The 14223-nt window shown below is 36.9% G+C and overlaps 1 protein-coding gene across 5 annotated transcripts in view; it reads right to left on the bottom strand.

Annotated features, from left to right (window-relative positions):
* The window catches only part of NPNT (nephronectin), a 78161-nt gene that overhangs the window by 18870 nt on the left and 45068 nt on the right, over positions 1-14223 (bottom strand). For all 5 annotated transcript variants that reach the window (XM_008055884.2, XM_008055883.2, XM_008055885.2 and 2 more), the window contains 4 exons: positions 13591-13710; positions 11876-12010; positions 11451-11573; positions 9383-9781 (listed from right to left, as the gene is read on the bottom strand). In XM_008055884.2, the coding sequence (XP_008054075.1) occupies positions 9383-9781; positions 11451-11573; positions 11876-12010; positions 13591-13710 (777 nt within the window). The remainder of the gene's footprint in view (positions 1-9382; positions 9782-11450; positions 11574-11875; positions 12011-13590; positions 13711-14223) is intronic.

Here is a 14223-nt window from a genome sequence, read left to right as displayed (position 1 = left end):
TCGAAATCCTGAGCTTAGCCAATCCTCTCATCTCAGCCTCCCAAAGTGCTGGGATTAGAGGTGTGAGACACTGGACCAGGTCAAAACCTTGTTTGCCAAATCTTTCATCCCATAGAAAGAATCTACAAAACTCAAACTACACTTTGGGCTGAGAGTAAATAGCTAAAAAAAAATCTACAATATTCAAAACACATTTTGGGCTGAGAGTAAATAGCAAAACTGGAAAAAAAAAATCTCTGGTGAAAGGTAGAACCTAGACAAAGCTACTTAATAATGAGTCCAAATTTTATGACTCACTTACTTCTCCTTTGCATGTTACATATACTTTAATAAGGTTTTAGAACAACCCAGGGCACTACCTGGAGAAATCCCAGGAGAAAGAAATACCTAAGCATGACCATAAGGGTTGTAACACAATTTTTCCAGATCAGGAGAACTCTTGACAGGTTTTGTTTTCCTTTTCTCTTCTAAACCAAAGGGACCCATGAGGGTGAGGATCTGCCAGGACTGAGTCCTACACACCAGAATGCAGGTGGTAAACAGACTTTTCGATAAGGGTTGCTGGGAGTGAGTGCAGCATGAATACTTTCAGGGTGAGCAGAAGTCCACCAGATGCAGGGGTAAGGGGTCAACACACTCAGGCCAAAAGAATCTTTTAAGAAAGGATAGAAGCTTTATTTCTGATATTTATCAGCTTCATCATGCAAGTTTCCCATCTAGACATATTCATCTCTGAAAAGGCTATTGTTGTTATTTTCACAATAAAGAAGTTGAGCTGTCTCTATTTTAAAATAACAAGGGTTTAACTTGGTACTATAAATGCCTAAATAAATAAAATAGTCCAATTATTTGGTAATAAGCAAAGAATATGTGTAATGGCAAGTCTTATTTTTGTTTTCTCTGCACACATAAGATCTCACACTTGCAAAACAATTTGTTTCAAAATGATCTAGCTATCCAAAAATAACATGAAAATCATAATGAACCATAATAAGAAACATATAAGCTCAAAACTAGAATACAAGACAGGGTTTTTTATGAATTAAGTAGGAAATGCTATTATTACTATATAAATAAATTCAATAACATTGATAATAATAGTAATAGCTAATATGTATTAAGTTATTATATGTCAAGTGCTATAGTAAAGGTTTTATAGGCACCCTCCCATTTAATTCTCACAACAGCCCAATGAGGTAGATATTATTATCATTCCTAGCTGTAGGATGAGAAAACAAAGGCATAGGAAGATTTAGCAACATGACCCAAATCACAGACTGGCCATGAGCACAATTTCAATTCTAACTCTATAGACAAATGAATATGTAACTTTCAAAATGTCTGATTTCTGACTGTGGTCACATTCACCACAAGTCCAATTTATACTTTCTGGAGAGAACTATATTTTCTTTACCAGCTGCCATAGGGTCCAATTAAAGTATAAATCAAAAATCTTAAAAACTTTCCACATTCACAGCACCAGATCCTGACCTGTAAGCTGTGACAAGTCACTCCTTCAGAACACTAGCAGAAATTTAATCTTTAGGGAGATGTCAGGCATCTTCCTAAGGTCTCTGTAGGCCTTACTGTTTCCTGGAAAGCAAACTAGTTTGAAGACCTTTTCACCCTTCAGTTGAAACAATCTTTTTACTCATCACCACATAGAATCAGAGAGACCATAATATTTCCATAAGTAAGAACAATGTGATCCAACTAACCACAGACTCCACAAATTCTGTAAAAGGGAAACAAGGGCTGAGGCAGAAGGATCGCCTGAGTCCAGGAGGTTGAGGCTGTGTTGGTTGTGAGCATGCCACTGTACTCCTGCCTGTGTGAGCAGAGTGAGACTCTGACTCAAAAAAAAAAAAAAAAAAAAAAAGAAAGAAAGAAAGAAAAGAAAAGAAAAGAAAGAAACAAGGGAGAAAAAAAAAACAGACAATATGTAACAATTAGTAAAAAGAAAACAATGTTCTTCTTGGCACTTGAAACTTCAACACATTCTCCTGTTTTATAATAACATAGCAACAATGAGGCTGGTTCTCTAATACGACCATTACTAAGAGCACCTGATATATATTAATTACATTATAACCTGTAATCTTACTTCTGTTAACACCTTTCATCTTTATTCTATATGAGTCAGGTGGATACATGTGCAAGCACAACTGCTATATTTGGCTACATTTGTCTAATTCTGACTCCATTCAGAACATGGTTTGCTGGGTTGGAGCTGCCATATGGCTTAGAGAGCTCTGCTATCCAAAGTGTAGACTGCAGGTCAGCAGCATTACCTGTGAGCTGGTTAGAAATGCAAAGTCTCAGGTCCTACCCCAAATCCACTCAATAGAGTCTTCATTTTAACAAAATTCCCATGTGATACACATTAAAGACTGAGAAGTATTTTTTCCCTAGAAAGCCAGTCAGGTTTAGTAAATGGAGGGATTTGGATTCTACATTTTATATAAGCGTTATTTTGGTTTAAATGAGCTTCTGACAACACTGGCGGGGGGGGGGAATCTGGACATATCTGACACATGCAATTGTAAAGAAGAATTTGAAAGGTTAAAAATAGAAGTTAATAAAACCTTCAATGAATTTTTAAAAATCAGTATGTCCAAAATAAAATGAACATGACTAAGAATCAGAATCCCCTGGGGTATTTTCTCAAAACATACATCTCACTCTCCTGCTGGGGAGAGTGGGGTTCTGTTACTCTGCCCCCTCTCCTAAGAAATGACTGTTACAATAAATTACTGTTATCAATAACAGTGGGGTTGAGAAGTGTAAAAATTACTGAATGAGGATAACAAAAAAGCAATGAAAATCACCCAAAATATCATAAACTGAATATATCAATCACTACCATTTTGGTCTTTTTTCTTCCACTTATATACATCCAGACATATGCAGACTTGTATTTTTTTTTTCTTTCTTTTTTTTGAGTCAGAGTCTTACTGTCACCCAAGCTGGAGTGCAGTGGCAAGCTCATGGCCACCACAGCCTTGACCAGCTGGGCTCAGGAGATCCTTCCACCTCCCCCTTCCAAGTAGCTGGAACTATAGGCATGTGCTACCATGCCTGGCTTATTTTTTTATTTATTGTAGAGATGAGGTCTCACCAAGTTGTCCAGGCTGGTTTTGAACCCCTGAGCTCAGGCAATCCTCTTGCCTCGGCCTCCCTAAGCGCTGGGATTACAGGCTTGAGCCACCAAGCCCAGCCACAGATATGTATTTTATTATGAATTGGGGTCAAATGGTATGTTCAGTTTTGTACCTTCTTTTCACTTAACATTTTTATAATATAGGTATTTTCCCAAATTATTAAATATTTTCCAAAAAACACAATTGTTGATAGTTGCATAATATTTCATTATATTGCTAGGCCAGGATATATTTTCCCCTAGCTTCCTTTACTTTGGGTTCTGCATAAAGTTTCTCCTACTTTCTTTGTGCTGAGATAGCTTCTGCCTTCTCTGACACTAGATTTTAATCTTTGGTGCTCCTTCTCCAACGTTTGAGCAATTCCCTATAGCACATGTCTGGTGTACACACATCCATAGCACCACTTAAATCAGTCTTTCTGGCTAAATCTGCCTGATACCTTTCTGTTCTCCCTGACCCCCATTCACCTCTACCAGGCTATTCCTGAACCTAACATCAGTCCATTAGTCTAAAAAAAAAATCACGCAATGAGAGCTGATTAGAGAGTACTGTTGAGTTTTGTGGAACATGGTCTCCTTAACCTGAAATTGATGGCAATAAAATCAAATGGAAAGAATTATATAATCCCATGATTAAATTCATTTGAAAAATGATACCCATTGTATACCTCTGCTAGAGATTTACAATGACCGTTAGCACTTTAGATTATTGAGAAGTCTTACATGTAACAAACCTGCACATGTACCCCTCTGAATCTAATTTTTTTTAAAGCATTTAACTTAGCTAAACCTAGGCTTTCTCAGATGTATTTGACTTCAGAACACTTTTAGTTGCATAGTATTACAGAGAGCTAATGTTCTTTGAGACATACTTTCAGATGCATCAATCTCTTCCATTAATGAAAGAACAAGAATTTTATGCTATATCAGGGAACTCCAGTGCTGCTCAGATCATGCCTCTAGGGTTAGCCCTGCAAATACATCTTATGATATTTCTAGTCACATAACCTGAAAAAACCTAGGGTGCCCCAAGTTAAAGTTATTTTTTAAATATGTGTTTAAAACTTCATATCATGCATTATTTAAATCACATATTATTTAAATTCTCCCCATCATGGTTAATTACAATAAATAAATAAAACACAATAATATTTTATAGTTCATAGTAATTCATAATTCACAAACACTTTTACTTGTATTTTCTCTGATCCTTGAAACCACTCTATGGGAAAGAAAAGCTAGGAAGAAAACTGAAATGGAAAGCATGGTAACTAATCCAAAGTCTATCACTCACAGATAGTTGAGGTGAAAATCAAAGCTAGGTCTTCTGATTCTGTGTATTTCATTCTAAGCAGTAGTTAGAAACCCCTCAGTTCCAAATGTTTCAACTCTATTTTCATATTCCTTTCTATGTCTTTCACTATTTCTCGGCATCATGCTCAAAATTTAGAAGTATATTAGATTTTTTAATGGCATGTTTACTTTCAATAGCAAGATTAAGTTGTATTATGGTAAGGAAAAGATCATAATGGTAATAATTTTGATTATTTAGGGAAGGAGAATACTCCAGATCCTGTACTCCATGTACTCAAGGAATACTTTCAGAATCAACAAGCACTGAGGTCCCTTGGGAGGCCCAAACTTCAACTGTACATAAACCACGGTACCCAATCCTGACTTGTACCCCACATCTTAAAAAAAAAAAATTCAACAAGCAAAATTTAGGTAGTTTAAGTATATGAAGGATTACTTAGAAAGAATGAAAAGAAATTGAATCCAACATAAAACCCATTCAACAAATATTTTTCAGTGCCTACTATGTGACCATTTGAGGAAAAAAATTCTGGGGACTAAACAGCTGCCCATAAATCTGTACTATAACATATGTAGCAACAAAGATAAGTGATTTAGCTTGCAAAACATGTTCAGAAAATTCCCTTGTGATCAGTATTGGGTCTCATATGACTATTATATATCTTTAGACCCCATAGTTTGCAACAGATTTGGAAAACAAAGATATGCTCAAAGGACCAGCCAGAAAGATTGTTAAGTGGGTTGAAAGGGAGTATTTCTAGAAAAAATTTAATAAAACACCAATTACCAAACCCAAACAAGTCATAGTTGAGTCCTTTTCAGAAAGTATTCTTTGAGTACATGGAGTATGGGATCTGGAGACAATAGCCAATTGTGTTCATTATCTCTGAGTGTCTGACAATATTATAAAAAAGGTATAAATTGTAGTTTCATAAATTTAAGTTAACTATAAGAAATAATGTTCCAATAGTGGATGGATTATTGGAAGGGATTTTAGTTACCTTTCAAGATGGAATGATTTATAAGAGACATAAGCATAATGATATCACATTTAGATCATTAATTACTGTTGGTTTAGATGAAAATTTTTAGGCCCCAAATTAAAATGCCAAAAGGCCATTTTAACTATCACATCTAATCGATTACTTGAAGTTTAAATAATTTTTTTTGTTTTGTTTTGTACCCCTTTTGTAGGAGTAGTAAAAAGATAAACACTCCAGTGTTAATGGTACTTTGTTTATATCTAAAGAAAACATTGCTTAAGAGATTGTTTCTTAAATCTTTCTTGCATTAAAAAATGTGCCCACCTTCACACAGACCATCTTTGAAATAATAAAAGCATAGAGTAAAAATTTCAGAAGCTAGGAAAATTGTTTGAATTAGTTTCAAGGGCTGTGAGATAGCTCTAAATTGATATTGTTTTTCCTTCTCATTAACATGAACACATTTCGCTGTAGAAACGTTGTAGAAACACCAACGTGTTTCACTGCATCAGTGTATAATAGCAAACGCACCTTACTACTTTTCTAAAATCTAAAAAATTTTGTATTTCACAAGTCAACTAGATAAAGGATTTTAGACTTATACTCCAGGGGAGAGATGGTAGCATTGGAGATGGTGAAAAGTAGTCACACGTTAGATACAATTTGAAGGTGGGGCTGACAGGATTTCCTTATAGATTGATTTGGGTATAAAAAGAGTAATTTAGGAAGACTCTGTGTTACGTGGCCCTAGCAACAGGTGATGGAGGTACCATCACCTGGGGTGGGAAGGGCTGAGGAAACAGCCCTAAAATAGCTGTCCATAAATCTGTACAGCATGTTTGGGAAGAAGAGGAACAGTAATGGACATGTTGAGTTGGAGATACCTATTTTCATTCAATTGGAGAGGTTAAGCAGGCAACTGATACAGAAGACTAGAGTTCGGGAAATGTCTGGGCTGAACTTACATTCTTGTAGTATTTTCATCTTTTATTTCCTTTTGAAATATCTTTACAGTTTTTTCTCAGGGAGATGATATACACACATTATTTTAAAAAGCTCTGTTTTACAACTTCTTCCATTAAAAAAAATCATTCTAATCTCATAAGTATATACAGCTGTTTGCCAATTAAGAATCAATTTTAAAAAGCTATCTTTCAATATAAAAAAAAAACATTGCAGTATGGGGCTATTTGGAGGAGACTGCCAAATTATCACTATAATTAACATCACCTGAAAATTCATGAAATTAGGTGAGTTTGTTCTATTCTCAGACCTGTGGAAAATAAGGATAGTTTAAGAAATTATTATACCAGAAATGAAAAAATAAAGTCAATTAAGAAATGGTGTTGTCCTAAAGTTCTTTTCTGTTTTCATAGTGAAAACAGCTATTTGTTCTGAATTAAAAACTTAGAACCCTTCCCTTATTTGGAATATATGTTATAACCCCAAGACAGCAAGTCAAGAAGTGTCCAAAATGTTATCACATGTACTAATCTTAACTAGCAGCTATTGCTGAAGATGAACTGAGAGTGGAATTTAATTTTTGGCAGGAGTGTCTAAAGCCAGCAATGCTATCTGTGGCATGCAATAGCCTTGGCACAGGACCAAGGTAATACTTTCCGGGGGCATATCTCTAAGAGCACACTCTCTTATAAGGAATGTTCTCAAACATCACTGGAACTCTGGATTTTCCCAATTTTGTCCTGCTAACTTGTCCTGGTGACTTCAATGTTATTTTTAATTGATATGTGTGTTTGTATAGAGATAAATAATGGAAATAAAACAAGGCTGGAGTGCAGTGGCATCTCACAGCCACCCCAGTGTTGACCTGCTGGGCTCTGGTGATTCTTCCGCCTCACCCTTCTAAGTGACTGGAACTACAGGTGCGTGCTACCACACCTGGCTAATTTTTTTATTTTATTGTAGAGACGAGGTCTCACCATGTTGCCCAGGATAGTCTCGAACCCACAGGCTCAGGCAATTCTCTTACCTCGGCCTCCCAAAGTGCTGGCATTACAGGCTTGACCCACTGCACCCAGCCAGAGATAATATTTTTTAAATGTTCATAAAGATGTATTTTTTAATAATCATGAAAGAATATATTAGAGTATCTTTTTACATTAAATAGCCAGATTTTTGTGATTCTTACCTTAAGGCAGTAGAATAATATAAGTACCATAATTACTTAAGAACCCAGGAATAAAAATACTATTGCATGATCAAAAAGAGATGAAAGAAAGAATAAAAGAATAAGAGAGAGAGAGAAAGACAGTAGAGATAGAGAAAGGAAGGGGAGGAGAAAATTACAAATATAAATTTCAAAAAATAAACAGTTATGCACATATAAATGTAGATCTTAAGAGCTACCATCTAATTCCCAGGAAAATTATAAAAATTACCAAAAAAATATACAACCACATCTGAATTAGAGAATCTCAATCTCTCTTTAAATAAACATGGCCCAGAGGAGAAAATTTGAGAGTCACATACAAGCAAAATGCAGCTATAATTTTCTCTTTTAAATCATTACAACTGTCAGTATTCTTTTCATCTGGTAAAAATTTATAAAAATATTCAGTATGAAAGACACAAAGTTTAGCTCCATCATGGGGTAATGGGAAAAGGAAAATAGAAACCGGTGATGCACAAAGGAGAAGATAGGAGGAGAGAATGCAGAGAACAGGATTAATCAGTAAATTCACGGATCAGATAAAAGTCATAAGAGGCCAGGCTCGATGGCTCAGCCTGTAATCCCGCGCCTTTGGGAGGCTGAGGTGAGTGGATTGCCTGAGCTCGCGGGTTCGAGACCCGCCTGGGCAACTTGGTGAGACCTCATCTCTACAATAAATAAAAAAAATTAGCCGGGTGTGGTAGCGTGCGCCTGTAGTTCCAGCCATTTGGAAGGCTGAGGCGGAAGGATCACCAGAGCCCAGCAGGTCGAGGCTGCGCTCCACTGCACTCCAGTCTGGGCAACAGAGTGAGACTCCAACTCAAAAAAAAAAAAAAAAAAGTCGTAAGACTGCAAATTTTGATCTTCCTTCAAAACTCGCTTCTCTTCCTATGTACTCTATCTCCATTGGAGAAACCTCCCTTTACCTAGTCCCCTGCTAAAAATCTTAACCTAATCCAGTTCCAGCCTAGACCCAACCACAAGTTTACAGCTAATAATGTGGTAGCTGTCCAGCTGTTCTCATCTCTCCCCATGCGACCCTCTGGTTTACCAGCACTCTATTGCACACGCTATGCTGCTTTCTACTTCTTTGTCTTGGTTGTGATGTCCCTGCTAACTATAATGCCTTCTTTTTCTCATTCTCTTTGCCTTATTTCACTCAGGAAGCCCTCCCTTGGACCTCGAATACTTCCTACCCAAAAGATTGACTACAACTACATACTCCTTCTCTCTGCTCCCATAATATCCCACACAAATCTTTCTCACTAGCACAATATCCCATTGTCTTCTGGGTGACTGTCGTTGCCACCAGACTGTAACCCTTTCTGTTTTATCTTTATGTAAATGCAATGGCTAGAACAAGGCCTGCTTGATATTCAACAGAAACTCAAAAATGTTCACCGACTGAGTGAATGAACAGTTAGATTAAAAATAAAATGGCATGGACAGTAGTAAGTTTCCCATCCCTGGGAGTTTTCCAGTAAATCCAACTTTATGAAAATTCCTATATTGGATAAGAGCTGTGATCTACCATATGACTTTGTGATATTCCACCAATTTCTACACACTTTCTTCCCTACTTACCCAATTAGAATGATGCTTTACAGTTCTTTATAATATTTGTCAATAGGGCATATGATTTTATTAGCTAATTCTCTTTATTGAGTTTCATTCTTATTCAAGGCATGGCCTGTGTTTAAAATGTCATCACAAAAAGCCTATTAAAAATGTGCTAACTGAACATATGAGACTTACTGAACACATCTCCTCGGGGTTTTTGAGTGTCTGTCTGTATCCTGTTGTCAACTGTAATCCCTCCTGGAGATGTACTGGTGGCTGGTGCTATAGTTGTCAGTCTGGTGGCTGGCTTTTCTGGGGTTGTAGGTGGTGGAGGTGTTTTGACCTCAGTTTGCAGAGGTGGTGGTGGTGGTGGTGGAGTAGGCCGTGGTGTTGGTTTTGGTGTAGGTCTTGTTGTCGGCTTAGAAGTGGGCCTGTTGCTAATGACAGGAGGGATATATGGTGTCTTCAGAGGCCACTTAGTACTTCCGACATCAGGAATCCAATTACTATGTCCTCCGCCACCCTTTAAAATGGTACCATTTCCTTTCGATACATGAATTGGGCCTGAAGGCTCAATCATAACTTTCGGGATATCTGAAAGAGTCAAAGTTAACTTAGTGTGTAACTATCTCTCTTTAAAAAGTGAAACATCAAACTGTCAAAAACAGATACATGAAAACATGTCAACCAGACTCACTTTTCACATAAAGAATATTGCCTACTATATGTAAGTCATGATATTTTCAAATAACAAATTTGTGTATATACATATTATACATAGACACTCATATATTTACATATATTCATACCTTTGATGTAAGCAAAAAATATACTGATATTTGTATAATAAATATGTATTAACTGAAATATTAAAAAAGTTTTAAATATGTGTGGGGTAGAAACAGACAATAATCAATGAGATTTTTTAAATGCAGAAACATGCTAAGTTTATTTTTCTAAACAAAAGAAATGTATAGTGAGAGTCTATGTTGTGTCCCTAGGCTACATGTATACTATAAAATTATGTTTAGAATTGTCTAAAAACTAATACTTTTAGAATCTACACTTTATATGAATTCAACTCACAGAAAAACAGTTTGATTAAATATTTCATATATTAGTTTATAGTTGGTTTTTTTTCTCCCTTATTGACATATATCATTGCTTTCTAAAGATAAATTGTCAGAGGTTGCAAACATCATCTGTGGAATCTTTTTCCTTGATAATCTTCACCAAAAAGAATCCATTTTTTTTTTTTTTTTTTTGAGTTGGAGTCTCACTCTGTTGCCCAGACTGGAGTGCAGTGGCCGCTCCCAGCCACCGGAGCCTCGCCTGCTGGGCTCTGGCAATCCTTCCACCTCAGCCTTCCAAGTAGCCGGAATTACAGGCATGCGCTACCACGCCTGGCTGATTTTTTGATTTATTGTAGAGATGAGGTCTCGCTGCCCAGGCGGGTCTCAAACCCACGGGCTCAGGCAATCCACTCACCTCAGCCTCCCAAAGGCACGGGATTACAGGCTGAGCCACCGAGCCCGGCTAAAGAATCAATATTTAATCTGCCTGGAATGACTCCAGCCTGGGAATGACTACATGACCATTCAAAAACCCTTTAATCTCCATGATTTTATGCCCATGGTTTTCAGTAAATATTTTACCAAGAAATTTTAAGAATTGTCTACTTTTATATGAAATGTATGCTAAGTTATGACCTTTGGTTTGCTAAACTTTCATATTGAAGGGAATTTTTTTCATGTTCATCTCCTAACACAGCCATTAATCCAAATAAAACTTATATAACTCTTTAAAAGCAAAACAGTTCTGAATGTAGAGGAAATAGATATGGGAATGAGTTTTAAATAATATAGTCAGGAGACATAAAATGGAGAGACGAAAATGTAGAAAATATTCAGATTTTCTCACCATCAAAATCTTATGCTACAGACAAACATTGATTTCTGTTTTTAACAAAATCAAATCTTAGGAAAGGTGCTATAATTTCTTTCTAGCTAGAGGGAAGCTATTGAGTGATTGTAGACAAGAAATACAAATGCTTTTAAGATTTAGAATGTATTACTGACTCTAGTTTTTAAAAAATACCTGAGCAAGTGATTTTAGCATTTGTGTAAAGCACAGATAAATACTCCTGTTATGAACATTATGCTTACTTGATAATTAATCTTATTCCTTATCTTCCCAAGTAATGGCTTTTGTGAATTCTGTATTTCCTGCTGGAATTTAGAATGGGGAGATAAGTGTTACTCACATATGCAACTTAGTCCATCACCATGGTATCCTTCCTTGCATTTACACTTGTAGGACCCATGTATGTTGTAACATCGAGCAAAGCTGCTGCACTGATACTGACCAAGAGAGCATTCATCTATGTCTGCATCAGGAAGTAGAGAAAGAAGAGATTTATTTAGGAGATAAATATGATGGCATAAAAATAAATACAATTTCAAAAAATTATTTTTTCGGTCAATGTGATGGTCCATGTAAAATCCATATAAAAGATAAACAGAATAAAGCCCATGTAGATCCAGAATTACTAGTGGTTTAACTGGATGTCTTTCGGTTTAATTTCATGCCAGTACCTCCCCTGTCCCTGACATCCCAGCAATCACCAAAATTAAGAGACCTTTCAGTGTTACAGGAAGAAACAACAAAGCAATGGTTGGGTTTTATTACCATGACATTGATATTTGCCTCCAATGTACATGAGGTCGAAGCCTTTATGACACTTGCAAATGTAACTCCCAAAAGTGTTGACACATTGCCTAAATCTAGGGCAGGAGGCTCTTCCAGCAGCACATTCATCAATATCTAGAAACATAAGTCAACAGCATCTTAGGAAGAGCGAGGGCATGTTCAGACAGAATGGGGTTTAAAACAAATAACAACTGCCATCTACTGCCTGGCATATAGTGGCTCATCATAAATGGTATCCAGCTGGTTGCCCCCACAGGCAACACAAATTCCACATATTCAGACTTCAGCTCATCCTCCTATACCAAGTTGTTTTACACTGCACCTGTATCCACCTACTTGCTCCAACAAGAAAATGATTCATCTTTGACAACCTGCTTTCCCTTAACTCCTAAATCAAGTCCAGCTAATTCTACCTCGAAAACATGATTTGAATCTGTCTATTCTGCTCTTCACCCACTGTCACAACCCTATTTGAAGCTGCCATGTCCTGGGTTACACAGTTAGAAAAGTCTTCAAATTGATCTTTTCACTGCTTTTCCTACTCACTGTCAAATCACTTCATTAAAACGTAAGATCGGATCATAACTAAGCTTAAAATTCTACTCATTTTTTGAATTAAGTCTGCATTCTCCTCCATACCTTTGAAGACCCTGCAATAACTAGCCCTCATCTGACTCACCAGTTATATCTCAAGCCACCATCCTTCATTTTCACACTCTATTTGAGCCATTTGGTCCTTCTTTCTTTAAAAATCTCACACAGGCCACCCTTCTCCCATTACAGTGTTCTATAATATTTTCTCCTGTGTGGCTGGTTCTTCACAAGGCTAAGGATCCAGGTCTTTAAAGTTTTCCTGATTATAATTTTCTGTAATGTACCTGTTCTGATTTTTTCTCTTTTAGTACCTCGTGTTGACACTTAGCATGGTCTATAATATTATTGAGTATTTGTTTCTTTTCTATCTCCCTATTAGAATGTCAGTTTTGTCCATTACTTTACATCCTAGCATTTAACATAGTGTCTAGATTACATAAAGTACTCAATAAATATCTCCTGAATCACCGAGTACCTTCATTCATTCAGTGTTTACTACATGCTAGGTACTAAGCCCTTTGCATACATGATTCCATTTGATCCTCATAACTGTTCTATACGGCATGATTCCCATTTTGAAAATGAGACCCAAGCTCAGAGAAAAGAAGTCTCCTGCCAAAGATTACATATCAAGTATATGGCAGAGCCTGGTTTAAAACTAAAACTCTGACACTTAACCATAATCATATACTGCCTTCCTGATTTAGTAGAAAAATCTGACCCCTGAAGTGCAACAAATGCAATCTAGTCTTGTCTACCTGTTCAGCTTCATCATTCATTGCTCCCTCTTGCCTCTTACATGCTGGAAATAACTGAGCTCTTCTTGTTTCCCTGAACATTGTGCTCTCTTGAACTGCAGGGCCTTTGCCCATGTGGTTCCCTCTGCCTGAGATTTCCTCCTATCCCTCATTTTTAGGAAAACAAGGCTTCCATAGTCCACTCACAGAGAGACGTCCTCTCCTGAGACATCTGACATATTCTGAAGGACAGCTAATTACCTGATGTAAGTAATTTCCTTTGTTTCTTATTCCCAACACCTGTCACCTTCTTCCTTTATCCCACAGAGGCTGTTGACAGAGAGGCTTGATTTTACAACTCACCCACACAGGTCCTCCCATCAGGAGCCAGCTGCAGCCCAGGAGATGGGCATTGGCAGCGTACATGTCCTTTGACAACATCACAGCCATACTGACAGTTTGCCATGGAGCATGTCAGGGCACCTGGAAAGAGAGCAACTGGCTGACTCAGAAAGGTGGAAGAAAGAATCTGTTGCTGAAATAACCATGTATTTCACTTGTTCTGAAATCAGTGACATGGAATAAACAATGAAGACAAAGAGGCATCAATTATCCAACATTCTCAAGACAGCAAAAAATGGGGGAGGGACAGAAAGACCCCCTTTATCCAAGAATGATTAAGAAATAAACTAGCTCTGTCATCATCTGAAGAATACCTTTAATGCTTTTGATACATTAAAAGACAAATATAAAACTTTACCTCACACATATTTTCTGGAAATTTCTCCAGTGGTCAAGCAAGTGAAGAACTGAGATATTTTTCCAGATTACTTAAGCTAAGTGCCATTCTTAACTAAAACATCCAAGTAACTGTCTCAACTGCCTATGGAATTCCTCTAAGAAACAGTGGATTTCCCATTGAGTTGCACAATGTTAGAGGATTCCAGCATCACTGCCATGAGCTATTAAGCAAGTACTCACCTCATTCCAAAAAGT

Source organism: Carlito syrichta, unplaced genomic scaffold (genome assembly GCF_000164805.1).
Source record: "Carlito syrichta isolate Samal-C Ts95f unplaced genomic scaffold, Tarsius_syrichta-2.0.1 Scaffold302017, whole genome shotgun sequence".
Classification (NCBI taxonomy): Eukaryota; Metazoa; Chordata; class Mammalia; order Primates; family Tarsiidae; genus Carlito; species Carlito syrichta.
Note: the sequence above shows the minus strand (reverse complement) of the source record. Positions and strands in the feature narration are given on the sequence as shown.